The sequence below is a fragment of the Sciurus vulgaris genome, assembly GCF_902686455.1.
Source record: "Sciurus vulgaris genome assembly, chromosome: 10".
NCBI lineage: Eukaryota > Metazoa > Chordata > Mammalia > Rodentia > Sciuridae > Sciurus > Sciurus vulgaris.
Genome location: NC_136470.1, coordinates 48,080,038 through 48,097,422, shown reverse-complemented (window position 1 = coordinate 48,097,422; position 17,385 = coordinate 48,080,038). Strand labels below are relative to the sequence as shown.

Below are 17,385 nucleotides of genomic sequence, written 5' to 3'. Positions count from 1 at the left end.
TTAAAAATTAAAAGCTCGGCTATTAAAAACCACCACCACCACCACCAAACTCCCCTGAACCACTAATGCTTTAGATTCAGTTCCCAGCTAAAACCTTCCAGGATCCAGGTTTCCCACCCCTTGCAGTGGCCTGATATGCTGCGAGGGCGGAGCAATGAGTGAACCTAGCCTGAAACCAGAAAGAGAGAGCACAGGGATGAGGGAAGTCCCGGAAGTCATTGAACAGAGCAAGCAGTCGCCTCAGCGGGATCACTCTGGGCAGCAGTCCCAACAATAACAGGCGCTAGGGGGCGGGGCCGGGGGCGGGAGTTTGGGGGCGGGACCCGGATTGGTGGAGGCGGGTGGGACGCTTCCGAAGGCCGAAGATGATTGGAAGGGGCAGATAAGGGGCGGTGGAGCTCGAGGAGTGGGTCCGGGACCTAACGGGTCGACCGAGGAGAGAGTGTTCTGATTGGGTGATGCAGAAGGAGACGGACTGGAACTGACTGTGGATTGGTCGTGGCGGTTCAAGAAGGCGTGGCCCGCGCGCTCGAGAAGGAGCTCGAGGGAGCGGGCGGCTTGGCCTGCCTGCCAGCTAACGAGAGCCGCGGGCGAGCGCGGGCGAGCGCGGGCGAGCGCGGCGAACCGGTCAGGGTGCGGAGAGCAGTGTAGAAGGCGCATTCCTCAGCTTCGCCGCGGCCGCCCTAGGCGGCCCGAACACCCTGCTTCCTTCCCTCCCCTCCCCTGCGCTCCAGCCTGGGGTCTCGGGGCGGGGAGCGGAGGGAAGGGACGGAGGAGGAGGAGGAGGTGAAAGCGGGGTGAGTGGCGGAGGGGTCCCAGCGCGGGGCGAGGCGTGCTCAGCCTCTCGCTCTCCCGCCGAAGCTGCAGCTTCTTTACCGGGTGCTGCGACCCCGGGGCGCGCGGGGCTGCTGGGCGCCCTCAGTATGCAGGCGGACTGCTGGCCGCCGCGATGGCGAGCCGGGCGGTGGTGAGAGCCGGGCGCAGCCCGCGGTGTCCGCGAGTCCGGGCCGCAGCCGCCGCCCCCGCCCGGGCCCCGCTCCCCCTCTCATGCTCCCTCCCTCCCGGTTCCAACTCCTCCTCCTCCATGCCTCTTTTCCTCCTGCTCTTACTTATTCTGCTCCTGCTGCTGGAGGACGCTGGAGCCCAGCAAGGTGAGTGGTCCCCTGGGAGTGCGCGGCTAGCGGATCCCCACGGGCGGCTGGGGCGCGGGGGGAGCCTGCTCCTGAGCGCTGGGTCTTGTGGCCATTAAACAGGTCTATAGAGGCGCAGGGGAGGTACGGTGCGACTGGAACGTGGCCGGACCTAGGTGGGCACTTGCAAGGTTGCATTGCAAAGGTGGGCTCTGTCAGCCTGTCCCCCAAACTGATGCGGCTTTACTTTTAGCCAAGCCATTCATTTCTCTGAAAAGAGCGATGTGACACCCTGCGATGGAAGCCTCTGTGATTTTGGATTCTTCCGGGCAAATTTTTTTGGGAGGAGAAAGAGAACTTTTAGACTTGTGATCCCCCAAGTTAAGCTACACGGATGGATGGACAGAGTAGGATTCTAGGCAAGGAAAATAAACAGCATCTTAAAACGTATTTAGAGACATAGTGATAATTGTCAGCCCCTTGTGAAAGTGTTCGGGTTCTGGAGGGAATGAAGTAGATAGTTGTGATATCTGAGCCTTGGATTTAGAACATGTTCTTTATAATCCTTGCCTATATTTTGACACTGGCCCAAACCGTCATGTTGCACAAATGAAGCAAGCATTCCACATTAAAAGGGTAAGCATTTCCAGAAAGTGACAAAAATTTTTTTTCCATCTAAAATTCTTGAAATACTTATGCCAGAAACGAGTAAAACTATTAAATAATCATTATAACGGAAAGAAAATGTAGGACCTTTTTTTAAAAAAAAATTTAATACTGTTTTCAGCAGGGTGTCATCATTTTTTAATCAGTTTGGCCTCAGTTACTGAGCACATTTTTTTCCATTGCATTTCCCTTTTTATTGCAGTGAGAAAGATAAGCATTGGACTGTTATTAATTGCCTACGAGATTTTTGTTTTAATCTTCAGGTCTAAGTCTAGCTTGATTGCTATCATGATTTTCAGTATGGGATCAGGGCCATGAGACTCTCATTGAGAAGATGCTAAAATTTTGACAGGCATATGGAAACATAATCTCTAAGAAAAAATATGTTTGCTAAAGTGAACTCTAGCCACAGTCACATTTCTACATAGTGTAACTTAAAATTGAGATGCTGAGCATGGAGATTTCATGAAATCCTTGTTGAAGCTTTAGAGTCCATTTCCTTCCTAGCGGAGTGCAGTGGCTTATATGTGACTAACACTGATCAGAGCTGTGATTGGCACAGGACTAAGTGGTTTATGTGAATTAACTCTTAATCTTCACCTCAGGTGAGATAGGCATTGTTATTTTATTTCCAATTAAAGAAAACATAGGAGGAATGTAAGGTGCCTTGATACAGAAAGGCATATGACAAGTAGAATACTTTCATTGTTTTACTTATTCCTAGATCCGAAAGTGATTTTTATCATTTTTTTTTAATCTTGTAGTATAGGAGTCAGTTACATATCTTCCCCCCAAGAGGCCACTGCCTTGCTTTTAGAATTTCTCTTGTCTATACTAACCAAACAGATAACATTACCTTATGTTTTAAGGGCATCTTTTATTTATTTATCTTTTTAATGTAGTGCTGAGGATCGAACCCAGTGCCTTACACATGTTAGACAAGTACTCTACCACTGACCTACAATCCCAGCCCCTAAAGGGGTCATTTTAAACAGCATTTTAACAAATGTGTCTCTTTTACAGTGTCATCTTAAATAAACATCAGTATAAATTAACACAAGTAGAAATGATACTAGTAATTAAAAGACTTGATTTCTAGTTCTGCTAAATTGAGTACATTTTGTTAAGTCATTTGATCCCTTTGTACCTCAGTTTTTAATGTTGTGTGAGAATGCATGCTCATCTCATAGCTCAATGAGAAGGAAATGATAGTATGCAGCAGTTTTGCAAAGGGAAAAGCATATACAGTTATAAATGATTAGCATTATTAATCTTGAGTTACTAGGTTGACAAATTAAAAGCTAGTCCTCTAGCTTTTAATTTAGGGGATTTGAATCCCCTAAAATTTTAAACAAATGTATTTCTTACTCAAAGGACCCTAGTGCAGTCTCTGGTGTAATTCCTTTAATGCCAGTCTTAAACAGCCTAGCAGATTGCTTCACGGTCTGCTAGTATTTCTTCACATAACCTGAAAAGAAGTCTCATTTAAAAATCAGAAGCAGTGCTTTAAAAACTCCCACAGAATTAGAATAATGGGCATGTTCCTATGTAATATTAAGTTACAAGGTTTAGTTTTTAACTAAGAAATCTTAGAAGACAGGAAGTTGTGTTTTGGTGGTAATTTCTTCTTTATACTTTTCCAAATTGTGTGGGGTTTGTATACAGTCAGAATAAAAAAGAAATTGAGAAAGCGTTTTCTGATGAATAGATTTTGTTTTTCTTTAGCCAACCTAGGTAGAAAAGCATTTAATGTATCTTTAAGGTAGAACTGTGATTCAGGTTTCTTTTCTTCTTTTTATTTATTTATTTATTCATTTTTGGTTGTCATTTTAAATTCTTTCCAACATTTTCTTGAAAGAGTGGACTATATTACCTTCATTCCAGTTAATGCCGTTCATGGCCATAGCAGAATATATTAGCTTCATTCCAATTAATGCCATATGTAGATAGCTATTCCTCAGCAGATTTTTTTGCTGACATGATCTTTTTTTTAATTTGGCTCAGAATAGAATTTATCATTTATTTGAACACTGCTGTCCTCTCACATCAGAAGTGTATTTTAACCATCTTATTTCACTAATAAATTTATAAATATATTCTGTTTATATCTATTTAGTATGTTGGTGTTTTAGATATAGTTTATTGTATATAGTTTTGAGTTCTAAATTTGATATTAAGTTCATCTTCAAAAATTTTTTTGAAAACTTTCTGTAAAATATACATATTTAAAAAAACTTAAATTGGTTAAATTTATGCTGATTGCATATTTGCTGCTATAATAAATTTACTTAATAGGCAGTTGATGGTGGTCTACTATGATTGAATTTGTCTTCAGTTTACATTATGATTGTAGGAGTTTGGATTACCTCATCTCAGGAGTTCAGCTTCCTCATTTGTATCATGGAAGGCTTGCCTATCTTTGGTTAGAACATGACTTGAATATAGTAATATATCAGGGAATTAGTTTTTTAAACCCATTAAACCTGACTTGTTTATGCCTATCAAGATAACATGTTGGTGAGGGTATTGATTTTTCTTTGGTCACCTAATGAGCCTGTGAAACAAGTCAGGTACATTCTAAAAAGGATCACTTGGTTCTGTAATGTTGGAATTCATGTTCAGAGTTTATAATCTGTGTAGTAATGTCTTTACTGGCTCGTGATGCAGGGACATATTTTTGAACAATAGTGGTGAATTGGAAGAAGTGTAGAACTTATTTCTCTTTGCAAAGAAAGGTGTATTTTTTCTAATTTTAACATTAATTTTTTTCATATCTTTTCTTGGCCTGATAAAACCTAAAGAGCCCTTTTATGTACTGTGCTCAGAGGCAGAAAATAAAACATCCTTTTCTGTTTTATTTCTTATTAATTTTGCACAATGAAAATTAGAATCAGCACTTGTGCCGTATGTGCTAATGAGTGGATTTTAGCTCTACATTCTTGGAGCTTATAAATGAAAAGTTGACTGTAAAATTATAGGTTAATGAGTTTTAGATTTTCCAGTGTTATATGCAAAAAGAAACATCACTCTGGAGATAGTTGATAATTCTATTCAGTATTAAAACTTCACTGTAAAAGAAAAACATAAGGAAAAAAAAGAAAACCTTAAAATGGTATAATTGTGTAAATAAAAGTACCAGTACTAAAAATAACATGACAAAAATGAATGGATTAATTTCTGGAAGGAAATGGTCAGATCATGTGTGATTGAGATTACACAGGGGGGTGGATTTTAAATTTAGGATTACACTTAGCAAAATGATCCCAAGATGTGAGAGCTAAGGTGAGCACGTTGAACCTTAATTGAACGCATGCAAAGGGACAGTTTCTACCTTCACTTCTTGATTTGTTGGGAGAATGTAGAATGATAATGTAGACTGGAAGTATTAGGAAAAGCTTCATAAAAATACTGATATTTCCTAAATGTGACTATTGAAATATGAATTGAGACAAGTTGGTGATTTTTTTATTGTGTGGCTCCTGAATTTGGGTTACTTTATAACAAACAACCTATGTCATAGCATTTTTTTCATCTATTTTAATAATATTTTACAAATAGTAATAGTTATGCTAAACTAAAAACTTAGGTGATAATTATCCACTGTTCTGCCTTGTAATTTATCAACCAATTTTCATGTTCTTGTTTATTACATTTTCACATACTTTAATAGGGTGTTATATTCTGTAGACATTGTGTTGAAATTATTTTATAGACTTAACATAAATAAGCATACTTATAAACACAGCAAGATAGAAATTTCAAAATGTAAGATTTCATCACAAGCCTGCATTTATTATTTATATTTACTATATCATTCAGAATTGCTATTGCATTATTTTATTTCATTTGATTAAGTTTGTTGCTCTCTATAGAAACTTTGAGAAAGTATTTCAGTTCAGAATATTAGTTTAGTAACATACATAATGTGTATTTTCCATATTATTATTTGGGTTAAATCAGTATAATCCTTGAAGACAGAAAATACAGAGATTCAAATAAACTAGTATTTAATGAATGCCAATGCAGTATCTACTGAAGCAGATGATATAATGGGTGATTTTTAAAGGATACTGAAAGTTCCCCTACTAGATATTTGAAGGGTATTTAGTTGAAAGAGTAACAGACTAGCTACTTGAATTATAAGAAGGACCCTAAGATAAAGTTTCTCTCAACTCTAAGAAAAGTGGCCCAGAATTCCCAGCATAGCATTTGTTGAGTAGAATACATGCAACTTTGCAGTTATAATGGATTTGCTTGAAATTAAAGAGAAGCTGTTTGTACTGTTTATTATTCTCTCATCAAGAACTGTCATTACCCTATGTACATGTATGATTACACGAATGGTATGAATCTACATCATGCACTACCATAGAAACGAAAAGATGTACCCCATTTGTGTACAATGAATGAAAATGCAGTCTGTAAAAAAAATAATTTGAAAAAGAATTAAATTTTACATCATTGGGCACAACTACAATGTTTATTATTAGTTAAACAAAAACCTAAAAATTTTTTCCATTGGTCTCACTTCTTAATAAAGATAGTCTATTTAAAAAAAAAAAAAAAAAAACTGTCAGTATGTAGTGATAACTGTCATGAACTCTCAGGAGAGTGCACAAATGTCAGTATAACCCTGGGACATGAACAGAAGAGTAAAACATTGACATTGTCTTCAGAGAATCTGCAATGCAGTTAAGGAGGTAATGTTCAAGTTGGAATGTAACTATGTACTCATATAGGCTAGCCACATTCCATGTGATGGAGTATTGCCCTTCATAGTCATTTCCCTAATGTGACTAACAGCTCCTTTATCACTTGTGAGATACAATCTGAACTCATTTGCATATTACATATGCTTTTTATCACAGGCTGGTCCTTCCGTTCTACTTTGTTCTAATTTCATGCCAGCATCCCTCATACTTCATAGTTAAGGTAGAAGATTGAGCTGCTTTTTATTCCTCGAGTATATTAAATTTCATGCCATTTTGCCTTTTCCCTTGTACTGATTCTTTTCATATGCAATTTTCTCTGCTTAGAATGCCCTTACATACTTTCCTTGTTCTCTTAGTAAACCTCTAATCGTCCTTTAAAACCCTTCTTGGGCACCATCACCACACATTCATATCCAGATAGTACATTCCACACTCTATTTTAAATTATTTGTTCTTGTCAGTGGAGAGGGTTTTATTAATATTTTTATTTCTAATCTTTATCATGCTGTCATTCAAAATATGTGTATTAAGAATTCCATTTCTGGTGCTGGGAAAATTGGAAATACACATGCAACAAAATGAAATTAAACCCCTATCTCTCACCCTTCACAAAACTCAAAGACTTAGGCACTAGACCAGATAACCAGAGTTCAAAAAGTAGGCCAAATCTTCACCATGTCGGCTTAGGGTTTGACTTTCTTAACAAGACTCCTAAAGTGCAAGAAGTAAAATCAAGATTCAATAAATGGGATGTATTTAAACTAAAAAGCAAAGGAAACAATAACGTGAAGCTAGAGCCTACAGAATGGGAGAAAATCTTTCCCTCATGAACCTCAGAGCACTAATCTCCAGGATATATAAAGAACTCAAAAAACTTAACAACAAAAAAACAAGTAATCCAATCAATAAGTGGGCTAAGGAACTGAACAGACAATTCACAGAAGAAGAAATATAATTGGTCAACAAATATATGAAAAAGTGTTCAACATCTCTAGCAGTTAGAGAAATGCAAATTCAAACTACACTGAGATTTTATCTCACTTGTCAGAATGGCGATTATCAAGAATACAAGTAACAGTAATTGGTGGCAAGGATGTAGGGAAAAAGATACACTCATATGTTGCTGGTGGGACTGCAAATTTGTGCAACCATATGGAAAGCAGTAGGGAGATTCCTCAGAAAACTTGGAATGGAACTGCCATTTGACCCAGCTATTCCACTCCTCGCCTTATACCCAAAAGACTTAAAATTTGCATATTACAATGATGCAGCCACATCAATGTTTATAGCAGCTCAACTCACAGTAGCCAAAGTATATAACCAACCTAGGTGCCCTTCAACAGATGAGTGGATAAAAAAATGTGATATATATATATATATATATATATATATATATATATATATATGGCTGGTAAATGGATGGAACTGGAGAATATCATGCTAAGAGAAATAAGCCAATCCCAAAAACCAAAAGCCGAATGTTCTCTCTGATATGCAGATGCTAATTCACAATAAGCGGGGGATGCTAGGGAAGAATAGAGTTACTTTAGGTAGAGGGGAGCGGAGGGAGGGGAAGGTATATGGGGGTAGAAAGGATATTATTACATTATCACCCTATGTACATATATGTCGGGGTCTTGAGCCCCCTTGCTCCTCTTACCAGCGGCAAGGGAAGGGGACACTCCCCAACAAGGTCAGACCAGGATAGGTAAGGCCGACTGACCGCCCGCCCCCAGCCCTCCCTGTGGAGGACAATCAGGACAATCAGACGCCTCAGGGAGACCCGTCACAGCAGGAACTCCTTTACTGAGGAAATCACACAGCTTTTATGTAGGGTGGGGGCTAGGCAGGAGCCAATCAGCTTAAAGGTCAGCAAGGCATGGGGTGTTCATGCAGGCAAGAGTCCCATAAGACTATATGGCAAGCACAAGCTGATCACGTTCACGGAACTATTGTTAACCAATTCCTGACGGTGGTCCGGTTCATTGTCATTAACTATTGAGACCACCTTTGAGGCCTTGATCTTGCTCACTCGCCAGGGAGTAAGGAGTCAGCCTGAGTTATTTAACTTGTCATTAGTCCCAACATATATATAACTATATGACTGGCGGGATTCTACATCATGTACAATCAGAAGAAAGAGAAATTATACTCCATTATATATGATATATCACAGTGCATTGTACTGTCATGTATAACTTATTAAAACAAAAAATTAAAAAGAATCTCATTTCTGGACTGGATCTTTTGCTTTGAGTGCATTATGTGGTGTTAGTCCTTGGACACCTGCATGTGCTTCCTGCTATTGGCCTTTGTGTAATCCCATAGTGGCCAACAGTTCAGGAGCCTGGGCTTCTCAGTCCCTTGGGAAGAGTACCCTCTCTTGAACCTTACTGCCTGCTTGCTTATGGCCAAGCAATCTGCTTTGTCTTTCCTGGCTCTCCTCTGCCCAAGAGCTACACCCTTTTGCTCTACTCCCATGTCTAAAGAGGAGTTCTTCTTCAAGCTGGAACTCCGAATATAGTCATGGCTAATTTTGAAAACTCTGCTCCTCTTAAGTAGGCTGTTTATAAAAATGACCACATAACCTAAGTCAATGCCAGAAAGTTGAATGAACTCTGCACCCTCTCTTTCAGATTTTGACTTAAACAGCCACCTCCAACTTGAGGAAAGTGCCCCTAGTTTTGGTTCTAGTAGTTGCTCTCTTTCTTTTCCTTGCCAACTTATAGGGAAAACTGTTTTCATTCATATGTTCACTCACTCATAAAATTTTACTGTCTACACAAACAGTACCTCAATACCTTCTAAAAAGATAACTGAGTTAAATATTTTAAAACATTTAGGGTGGTGACTGGATCTTAAAATTTGACATGGCTAGTATTGCTGTCCAGGTGTGTCTGAATCCAAAGCCTCCATACTTTCAGGGAGTATTCAGGTAGCTTTAATAATCTGATATCAGGATAGTAGTAAAGGAGACAGGTTGGAAAAGTCAATGGGGATCATACTGTGGAGGACTTTCCATTGAGGGACTGAGTAAGGAGTTCATGCCTGAGAGATGAGGCATAGATGCTGCTCTCTCTCAGTCCATTTGTTCATCTCTAGATTTATTGTCTCTTTCAAGCTAAGGCACCCAGGTCCATTTTCTCATCAGTGTTCTTGACAGATCCCAAACTTGGGCCTGCCTACACTATAATCTCTGCTGTCTGTTTTCTCTGGCTAATGGAGACGGTCATGTGGCCATCAAATCTGGCATAAATGAGTGCTATCTCATCAAATCTCAAGAGGGGAATACAGCTTAGTTGCAGCATTTTGACTATGCCACTTTGTAGACCTGAGCTCCTGCCATGCTCCTTACTCCTGCCCAATATGACTTTGCCTGGCACCTCCCCTTTTCTCCTTCCTGGAACCTTGTCCTCCTCCATTTTGTCCAGCATGATGCTTTACCTGGGAGTGGAAGTTTGACTTTTATCTGTCTCTCTTTTTCTCTCTCTTTGTTTTTCTTTTTTACTTTCCAGGTAATTTGTAGCTCTCCTTTTTTCAATGACACTTCGTAAAAGGTAGACTACCTCTGTGCTGAACATTTTTTTTTTTCTTTTTCATTTTATTTTATTTTGGTTTTCATTTTATTTTGATTATGTATTACATAACACACTGCATGCTACATAGTCTATCAAATAATGTTCTAGCAGGGATAGATGACCATACTGAGTTTTTTTCCATCAATCAGGAAAATGCTTCCTTAATCAATGTTCTCCAAACCCTTTGATTTATAATAACAATTAACTCCGGATATGCGCCTATCTCTACATCAAACTTCACTGGTAGGGAAAATGGGCAACCCTTTTTTCCTTGCCCCCGTTAGTGAACCTGTGGATGTAGGCGGTGGCCACCCCCGGGATAACCAAGCACACGCCCATTATTCCGAGTCCTGGAAGAATTTAGAACCACATTTCCGCATGGTTATCTAAACCAAGTCCCTACCCCTTAGGTTCCTTAGAGGTGACCGGGATTGGTTCCTTTCCCAGTGAACCCCGCGGCAGCCCGCGAGAGGGGCGGCCTGAACATTTTCTTAGTGTTAGCATGTGGTAGATTTTTGCTAAATGATGAATTTCTTTTTTTAATCCCTCACAGTCTTGGTTCTGCTGTATCGAAACTGTCGTCTAAACGGTTGCATTTTTGGTTTGGTTTGATTTTTGTTTGTTCTGAAAAACCTGGGAACTTTGTCCATATTGATTATTTTTTACTTTGGTGGTCTTTGAAGATATGGAGATTTTGAACTCAGACATACCTGGATTTAAATACTAGCTCTGCCAAGTTTTAAAATCCACATACCATTCTACATGTTTCAAAATACATTCTAAATGTTTTAAAATACTCTTTAGAATGTATTGCGGGTTGGGATAAAATTATTCATATAGCCAGTACATTTTTTTGTTCAATGAGCGAATCAACATATAAAATGAGAATTTTTTTCCTACTCTGCAGGGGAACCTCCTGTTTTCACATCTTTGCTTTCTAGTTCAAACCTTTCATCCTCTGCTTCTTATTCCCATACCAGTTATTGATTAGGGAAGTTCCATTCTGACGCAGTGAGGGGAGTCAGACCCTACAGTGGAGGACAGTGACAGCAAGGCATAATTGTCCAAATGATTTTCTCTTAATTGACTTCCAATGCACCCAAACTTTAATACGACTTTTGTCCCCTCTGCTCTGATCTTTGCTCTGACTTCCCAGCTTTGTAATTTTTTTATATATTTCACCTTACTTCTGTCTACACTCTCTCAAGTCACTTTTGCTTGTGATTTTTCTCTTCCCTCCTGACTTGTCCTTGTTTCAGGGTTATAATCTGATCCTACAAGCTCACTCTCTGAATGCAGGACAAACACTCTGCCGCATGGGTGAAGGAATGCAGAGTCCTGCTGAAGGTAGAAGGGAATGGTGTTGGGAGGAATCTGAGGTAACTTATAGAGTCGGGCTGGACCATCCCAAACCAAGGGGAAAGCAGGAATGCAGCTGGACTTCAGAAACCAAAGACTCAGTGTAGTTCTTTCGTGCTTCATTTTTGCTTTTTTTGTGTGGGAAAAGTCACGGCTGCTGACAGTCTTCAGGGCTCACTTGTACTCCCACTCTCTTGGGAGCCTGAGGCAGAAGGATCACAAGTTGAGGCCAGCCTCAGCAATTTAGGAAGGCCCTAAACAACTTAGTGAAACCCTGTTTCAAAATAGAAAAAATAAAATGGGCTAGAGATGTAACTCAGTGGTAAAGTGCTGCTGGGTTCATTCCCTAGTACAAAAGAAAAAAAGTAGTGGTTTTCAATTGCAGTTGCATGTTACAATTACCTGAGGAAACTTTTAAAAAGTACTGTACATGTGGTTCCCATTGCAGACCAGAATTGTTTGAATGAGACCAGGAACTCGGTATTAGGGACTGGGGCGATAGCTCAGTGGTAGAGCACTTGCCTCGCACATGTGAGGTACTGGGTTTGATCCTCAGCATCACATTAAAAAAAAAAAAGAATAAATTAAGATACTGTGTCCTTCTACAACTAAGAAAATATTTTTTAAAAAAACCCTTGATATTATGATATTATAAAAGCTTTCTAGGACTTTTGCTTAGTTTTCAAAATCTGGGTTTTTCATTATTGTACAGGTCCTGAAATTGGAGGCACCTGTGGATTGGCTTCACATTGGCTAAGGGTGAATCAGTACCCACCCATGCACAGTTAACTAACCAGGGCTGTGAGGTCATATGAAAGGCAGATATTGGAGGCATCCTTTTAAAGGAGAAAGTGTTACATTTATAAAGAGTGTTCTATTTTTTTGAATAAGTAGACTCTTGGGATAAGGGTTGTATTAATTCCATGTTCAAGTGAGATTATATGGGATTATAGAGGGTAAGTGCCCAGTATTTCAAAAGTTGCCTGACTCCAAAGCCTTTCTAAGATATATATGTATCTCACTTGCTTACATAAGACTTGGTTGGGTTTGTTTCTAAATTAAATAACATGTGTTAAGAGCCTCATATATTTGGTTTCTGTGTGTATGGCTTTAAGGTGAATAGAGTACATTGCCTTCCTAACAGTTTTATTTGGTGTGGTAAATTGATGTCGTATGCATAATTCAGCATATTAAACACAGTAAAGAGAGTATGATAATAGAAATTAGAAATACCAGGGGCTTCAGAGAGGTTCCACAGAGAAGGTAACATTGAGTAGTTTGCTTTGGATAGAGGAGGAAGGGCATGATCCTCAGCAGAGGGGAGCAACATGTACAGTGACGGTTGAGAATAGGAAGGAGAAATCACCCACAGTTCCACAGTGGGAGCCTAGAGGTGACGCCAGAACTGGAACCAGGGGCTGGAATATAATAGACTGTGTATTCTTGCTGAAGTGTTTGAACTTCATTGTACAGTGAAAAACACTTGAAGAATTTTCAAATAAGGAACCTATGTGGCCCTCCAGTATTAAGTAACACGAGCAGGAGTGTGGGCAATAGATTAGAAGGAAAACAGGGCTGGGTGGAGATACCTGTTGGAGAACAGGGCCTACACTCTTCAGAGGAACAAAAGTTAGAGGTACTTAAGAGATAGAAGGCATCAAATTTAATGACCCTTTGAGTGTAAGAGCAGGAGCTCAGTTAACGTATTTATTTTCCTGTAATCCTCTTCTCTTCACTTATGTCATTCACAAGGAGTTCTTGCCTCGTTTACTGCTCTCTCTCTCTCTCTCTTTCTCTTTCTCGCATGTATGCACTCAGGCATGCATGCGCGCACGCAAACACACACACACACCCCCACACGCACTGAAACACCCCTAACTTCTCTGTATAACTCATTATCCCTATCACTTGCCATGTCTGCCTCCTGTATTGTAAACACTTAAGACAGGGTTCTTGCCTGTCCTTTTTACTCTGGTGCCTAGAACCTGGTTCTAGCCTAATACGGGGAAATCGTTCATTGGATGCTTGGGACATGTTTTGTTTGAAATACTGTGGAATTTGAGTAGAAGTTTGTAATTTGAGTACAAGTTCTAATATTCTAAGATAACATGTTTGAAGATTGAGAGAGAGATTGGAGACTTCAGACTTTGCGCACTTGGTAGCAACGAGTTGGGGGTACAGATGAGATTGCCCACATAGAATACAGAGTAGAGAAGAACTGAACAGCAGTAGTGTCAGCAGTCAGTACAAAGGTTACAGGTAAGGTATCCAAGAGGTTGCAGTTAAGAGATCTAAGAGAAGAATTGAGAGTTTTAAGGAGGAAGAAGAAAAGATAAGAAAGGAAAAAACAATAGGGAGAAGGAAGTAGCAGCAATGTCAGACACTGTAGAAAGGTCACTGACGATAAAGGTGGAAAGGTATCCATTGGTTTTTGGCAACTTAAAAACAGACACCTTTAGTGACTATTTTCAGTGGATAGGTAGATCTCTGTATTCGTTCCCTAGGGCTACTGTAACAAATTGCCACAAACTTGGATGGCTTAAAACAGATATTGTCTCATAGTTAGGGAGGCCAGAATTCCGACATCAAGGTGTCAGTAGGGCCATGCTGTCTCTGAAGTCCCTAGCAGAAGATACTGCCTTGCCCCTTCCTTGCTTCCGGTGGTTGCAATCCTTAGCATCCGTTGGCCTATGCTTCATTCCTTTGTGTCTCCATGGTTAAATATATTTCCCAGTGTCTGTGCTCACATTTTCTTACTTTTACCAGGATACCAGCCTACTGGACGGGTAAAAAAAAAAGCAGGACTTACAAATATCTTTCTTGGAGTCACAAGAATTCAATTAATCACAGTCTTCAAGTTGAATTGCAGTATGTTGAGTTAGATTGGGAGGCAAAGAAGTAAGATATTAAGTGTAAACAAGTGAAGAAATTTCTGTATAAAAGAAAGGAAAAGTGAGCAATTATGGTAAATGTCAGAAGACACAGATTTTAACAAGGTTTCTTAGTGTTTTTAAATAGTTGCAGTTATTGTTAGTGTTTAAAAATTTGTTAAAAGTACATATCTTAGAACCCTTGAAGATCTACCTTACAGAGTATAATTGCAAAAAAGGCAAGATCATAACTGTCATACAAATTAAAAATGGAAGGTCAAATGTTTTATTCAGCTTATTCATTAATGAGGAAACTTAAAATGTTAAAACTGGACCATAAAGTATATGAAAAAGTAGGTGTTTATAGGCAGTGTTAGGATATGATTGCAAGGTTAGATGGCCAGAACTGCTTAAAAGCCAACAAGGCTATAAATCATAATCTTGGATTATTTTTCCAACTACGCAGAAATTGTATGTGTCTCTACCTGATAGCAATGTATATATTAGCATGTAAATAACACTGGGACCTTTAATTAATGATAAATAGCAAGCTGAACAATTATTTTGCTGAATAGTTTTTGGATGGCTCTTGTACTGAATCACATTTAAAGAATGTGCTTCACCTTTGTTAACTGTTTCTAAGTTTCAGACAATTTTTCTGACACACTTATTAGAATCTCTGCAAGTGGAGATGAGGGCCCAAAATCCTTTAATTAGTTCTTCAGTGATTCTAATATTAATTTTGAGAACCATTAAAGAAAAGAAAACTAAGTGACATTGAGTGCTCTCTGAGGCTGGAATCTATTACTTTCTAATGATACCCTTCCCTGGGTTTGTACTGCTGCTATTGCTGCTGCTGCTGCTGCTGCTTATTATTATTATTATTATTATTATTATTATTTAAATATTTTTAGTTGTAGATGGACACAGTGCCTTTATTTTATTATTTATTTATTTAAATGTGCTGAGGATTGAACCCAGTGCCTCACATGTGCTAGGTGAGCACTCTACCACTAGCTATAACCCCAGCCCTTACTATTTTTCCCGTAGTGCTCAGCTCTTGATAAAGAGAGATCATTTGATCTAGGTGGAAAGTTTGCCAAGCAGATGCTCTACAAGTACACAGTGACTAGGAAGAAAAAATGTTAAGAGAGTAGTTAATAACAAGGTACAGCCTGGGAAGGGAGAGAAATGAAGCCAGAATAAGCTTGATACAGACATAGAGAAGTCAGTCTCACAGAAAATATACAGTGGTTATAAGAAAACTGAGTGGTCAGATGACTGACGAGAAGGGAGTGCTATTAAAGTTTTTAAGATTTCAAAGGTAGAACTAGTTTATAATAATGGCAGAAATACAGTCCAAATTGTGCCAGTTATGATGATGCATACCTGTAATCCTGGCAGCTCAGGAGGCTGAGGCAGGAGGATCGAGAGTTCAAAGCCAGCTTCAGCAAAAGCGAAGCCCTAAGCAACTCTGTTTCTAATTAAAAAAAAAAAAAAAAAAAAAAGTCCAAATTGTGATCCCAAGAGTGAACTACTGAACTGGAATAGAGGTGATTAGTGAGGATTACTTTCTCATGACTATATTATTCACAAGATACTACATAGAAGCTCTAAAGTTGTTAATGAACCATTGTTCTGTTAACTTTCCCAATTTGTAGCCAGATATAATGGATTAGCTTCTGTTTGACAAAAGTTTTTCTGCTCTACTTTTAGTGGTATTATTGTATTATGATGATGATGCTACTACCCACAGACATTTATTGAGCACATTGATATGTTTTCATACAGCATCTTGTTTCATTCCTTTCCCATGAGGTTTGAGTTGTTAATATCCCCATTTTATAGATGACAATATTGAGACTTAACAGTACTAGGTAACCACTTTAAGTTCATAGTGAATTTAAATATAGGGCATTTAAATTTTGTTGTATGACTTCAGTTTATTTGTTATGTTCTAGGTATAGAGTATGTTCTTGGAGGTTGAGGATTTATATATTCCACATTCCTTCATGAAATTAGTTTTTAAAAATTGTCACATGTAGATGAGTTTGGGTTTTATAAAGAATGAAGATAGGGGCCATTTCTCTTCCTAAAATTGCCACCCTGACCCTCTTTTGACTGTAAATGCATACCTGTCTTATACATAGTATTTTTTTTTTAAATGTTTTATTTTGAGACCTGTTCTTTCTAAGTTGCTGAGGGCTCCCCAAATTGCTGAGGCTGGCCTTGAACTTTTGATCATCTTGCCTCAGCATTCTGAATTGCTGGGATTATAGGGATGTGCCACCACATTCAGCAAATTGGGAGTATTAGTTGTTATTCTTTTGATTCTTTTTCACTCTCTAAATGCTCCCCCTTTAAAACATTTTTTTTTAAAAGATCTCACAGATGTATTATAAGATATGACAGAAATGATTTTTAGGGGAAGTATAGTTAGACTCCCCAGTTTGTACTGAAAAAAACAAAATCCTTGAGAACTCTGGAAAAGTATAAACTTTTCAAAGTTAACAATATAAAAAACTTACATTGTTTTTCATATTTGGCATATTTGTGCAAGCTTCTTGTATTCATATTTGTTTTTTAAGGAATTACATTTTTGGAAGTAATTATGATAATATGTATTACTAATAATATGACTAAAAAATGACTGGATGGAGGGTCATTTATAATCGGCATTAGGAACACATACTTATCTAAAAAACACTTGATTTTGAGTTTAACTGGAATAGCCTAAAATAAACCTGTATTCCTTCTTGGATTATTACATTTTCATTTAAATATGTTTAATGTTCTTTTTGTTTTCTTTAGGGATAAGTAGTGAAAAAAAATTATTCAGTTCCTGGAACATTATCAAAATTTGTATCTGGCTTAACACATCTGACCTTGTACTCTTCAGAGGAAGTGAACACATGTTCTATGAGTAATCCCCTAGATAAATCTGCAGCCCAGCAAAGGAGCAGTAAGATCAAATTCCATTGTTTTTTCTGCACTGAAATGAAATTAAATTCAAAAATTACATTAACAGTTTTCCACCTTTTATGATCAATTGTAGTTCTGTTGGAGACCA

The 17,385-nt window shown here is 38.6% G+C and overlaps 1 protein-coding gene and 1 pseudogene across 4 annotated transcripts in view; one reads left to right on the top strand and one right to left on the bottom strand.

Moving 5' to 3' along the window:
- The first annotated feature begins 526 nt into the window (after nucleotides 1–526).
- DCBLD2 (discoidin, CUB and LCCL domain containing 2) overlaps nucleotides 527–17,385 on the top strand; it is a 91,561-nt gene continuing 74,702 nt past the window's right edge. For all 3 annotated transcript variants that reach the window (XM_079100541.1, XM_079100540.1, XM_079100539.1), the window contains exon 1: nucleotides 527–1,151. In XM_079100541.1, the coding sequence (XP_078956667.1) occupies nucleotides 950–1,151 (202 nt within the window). In that variant the 5' untranslated portion in view covers nucleotides 527–949. The remainder of the gene's footprint in view (nucleotides 1,152–17,385) is intronic.
- LOC306637788 (NADH dehydrogenase [ubiquinone] 1 alpha subcomplex subunit 1-like) lies at nucleotides 8,615–11,392 on the bottom strand (annotated as a pseudogene). Its single transcript has one exon. The product of its transcript is annotated as an NADH dehydrogenase [ubiquinone] 1 alpha subcomplex subunit 1-like (transcript).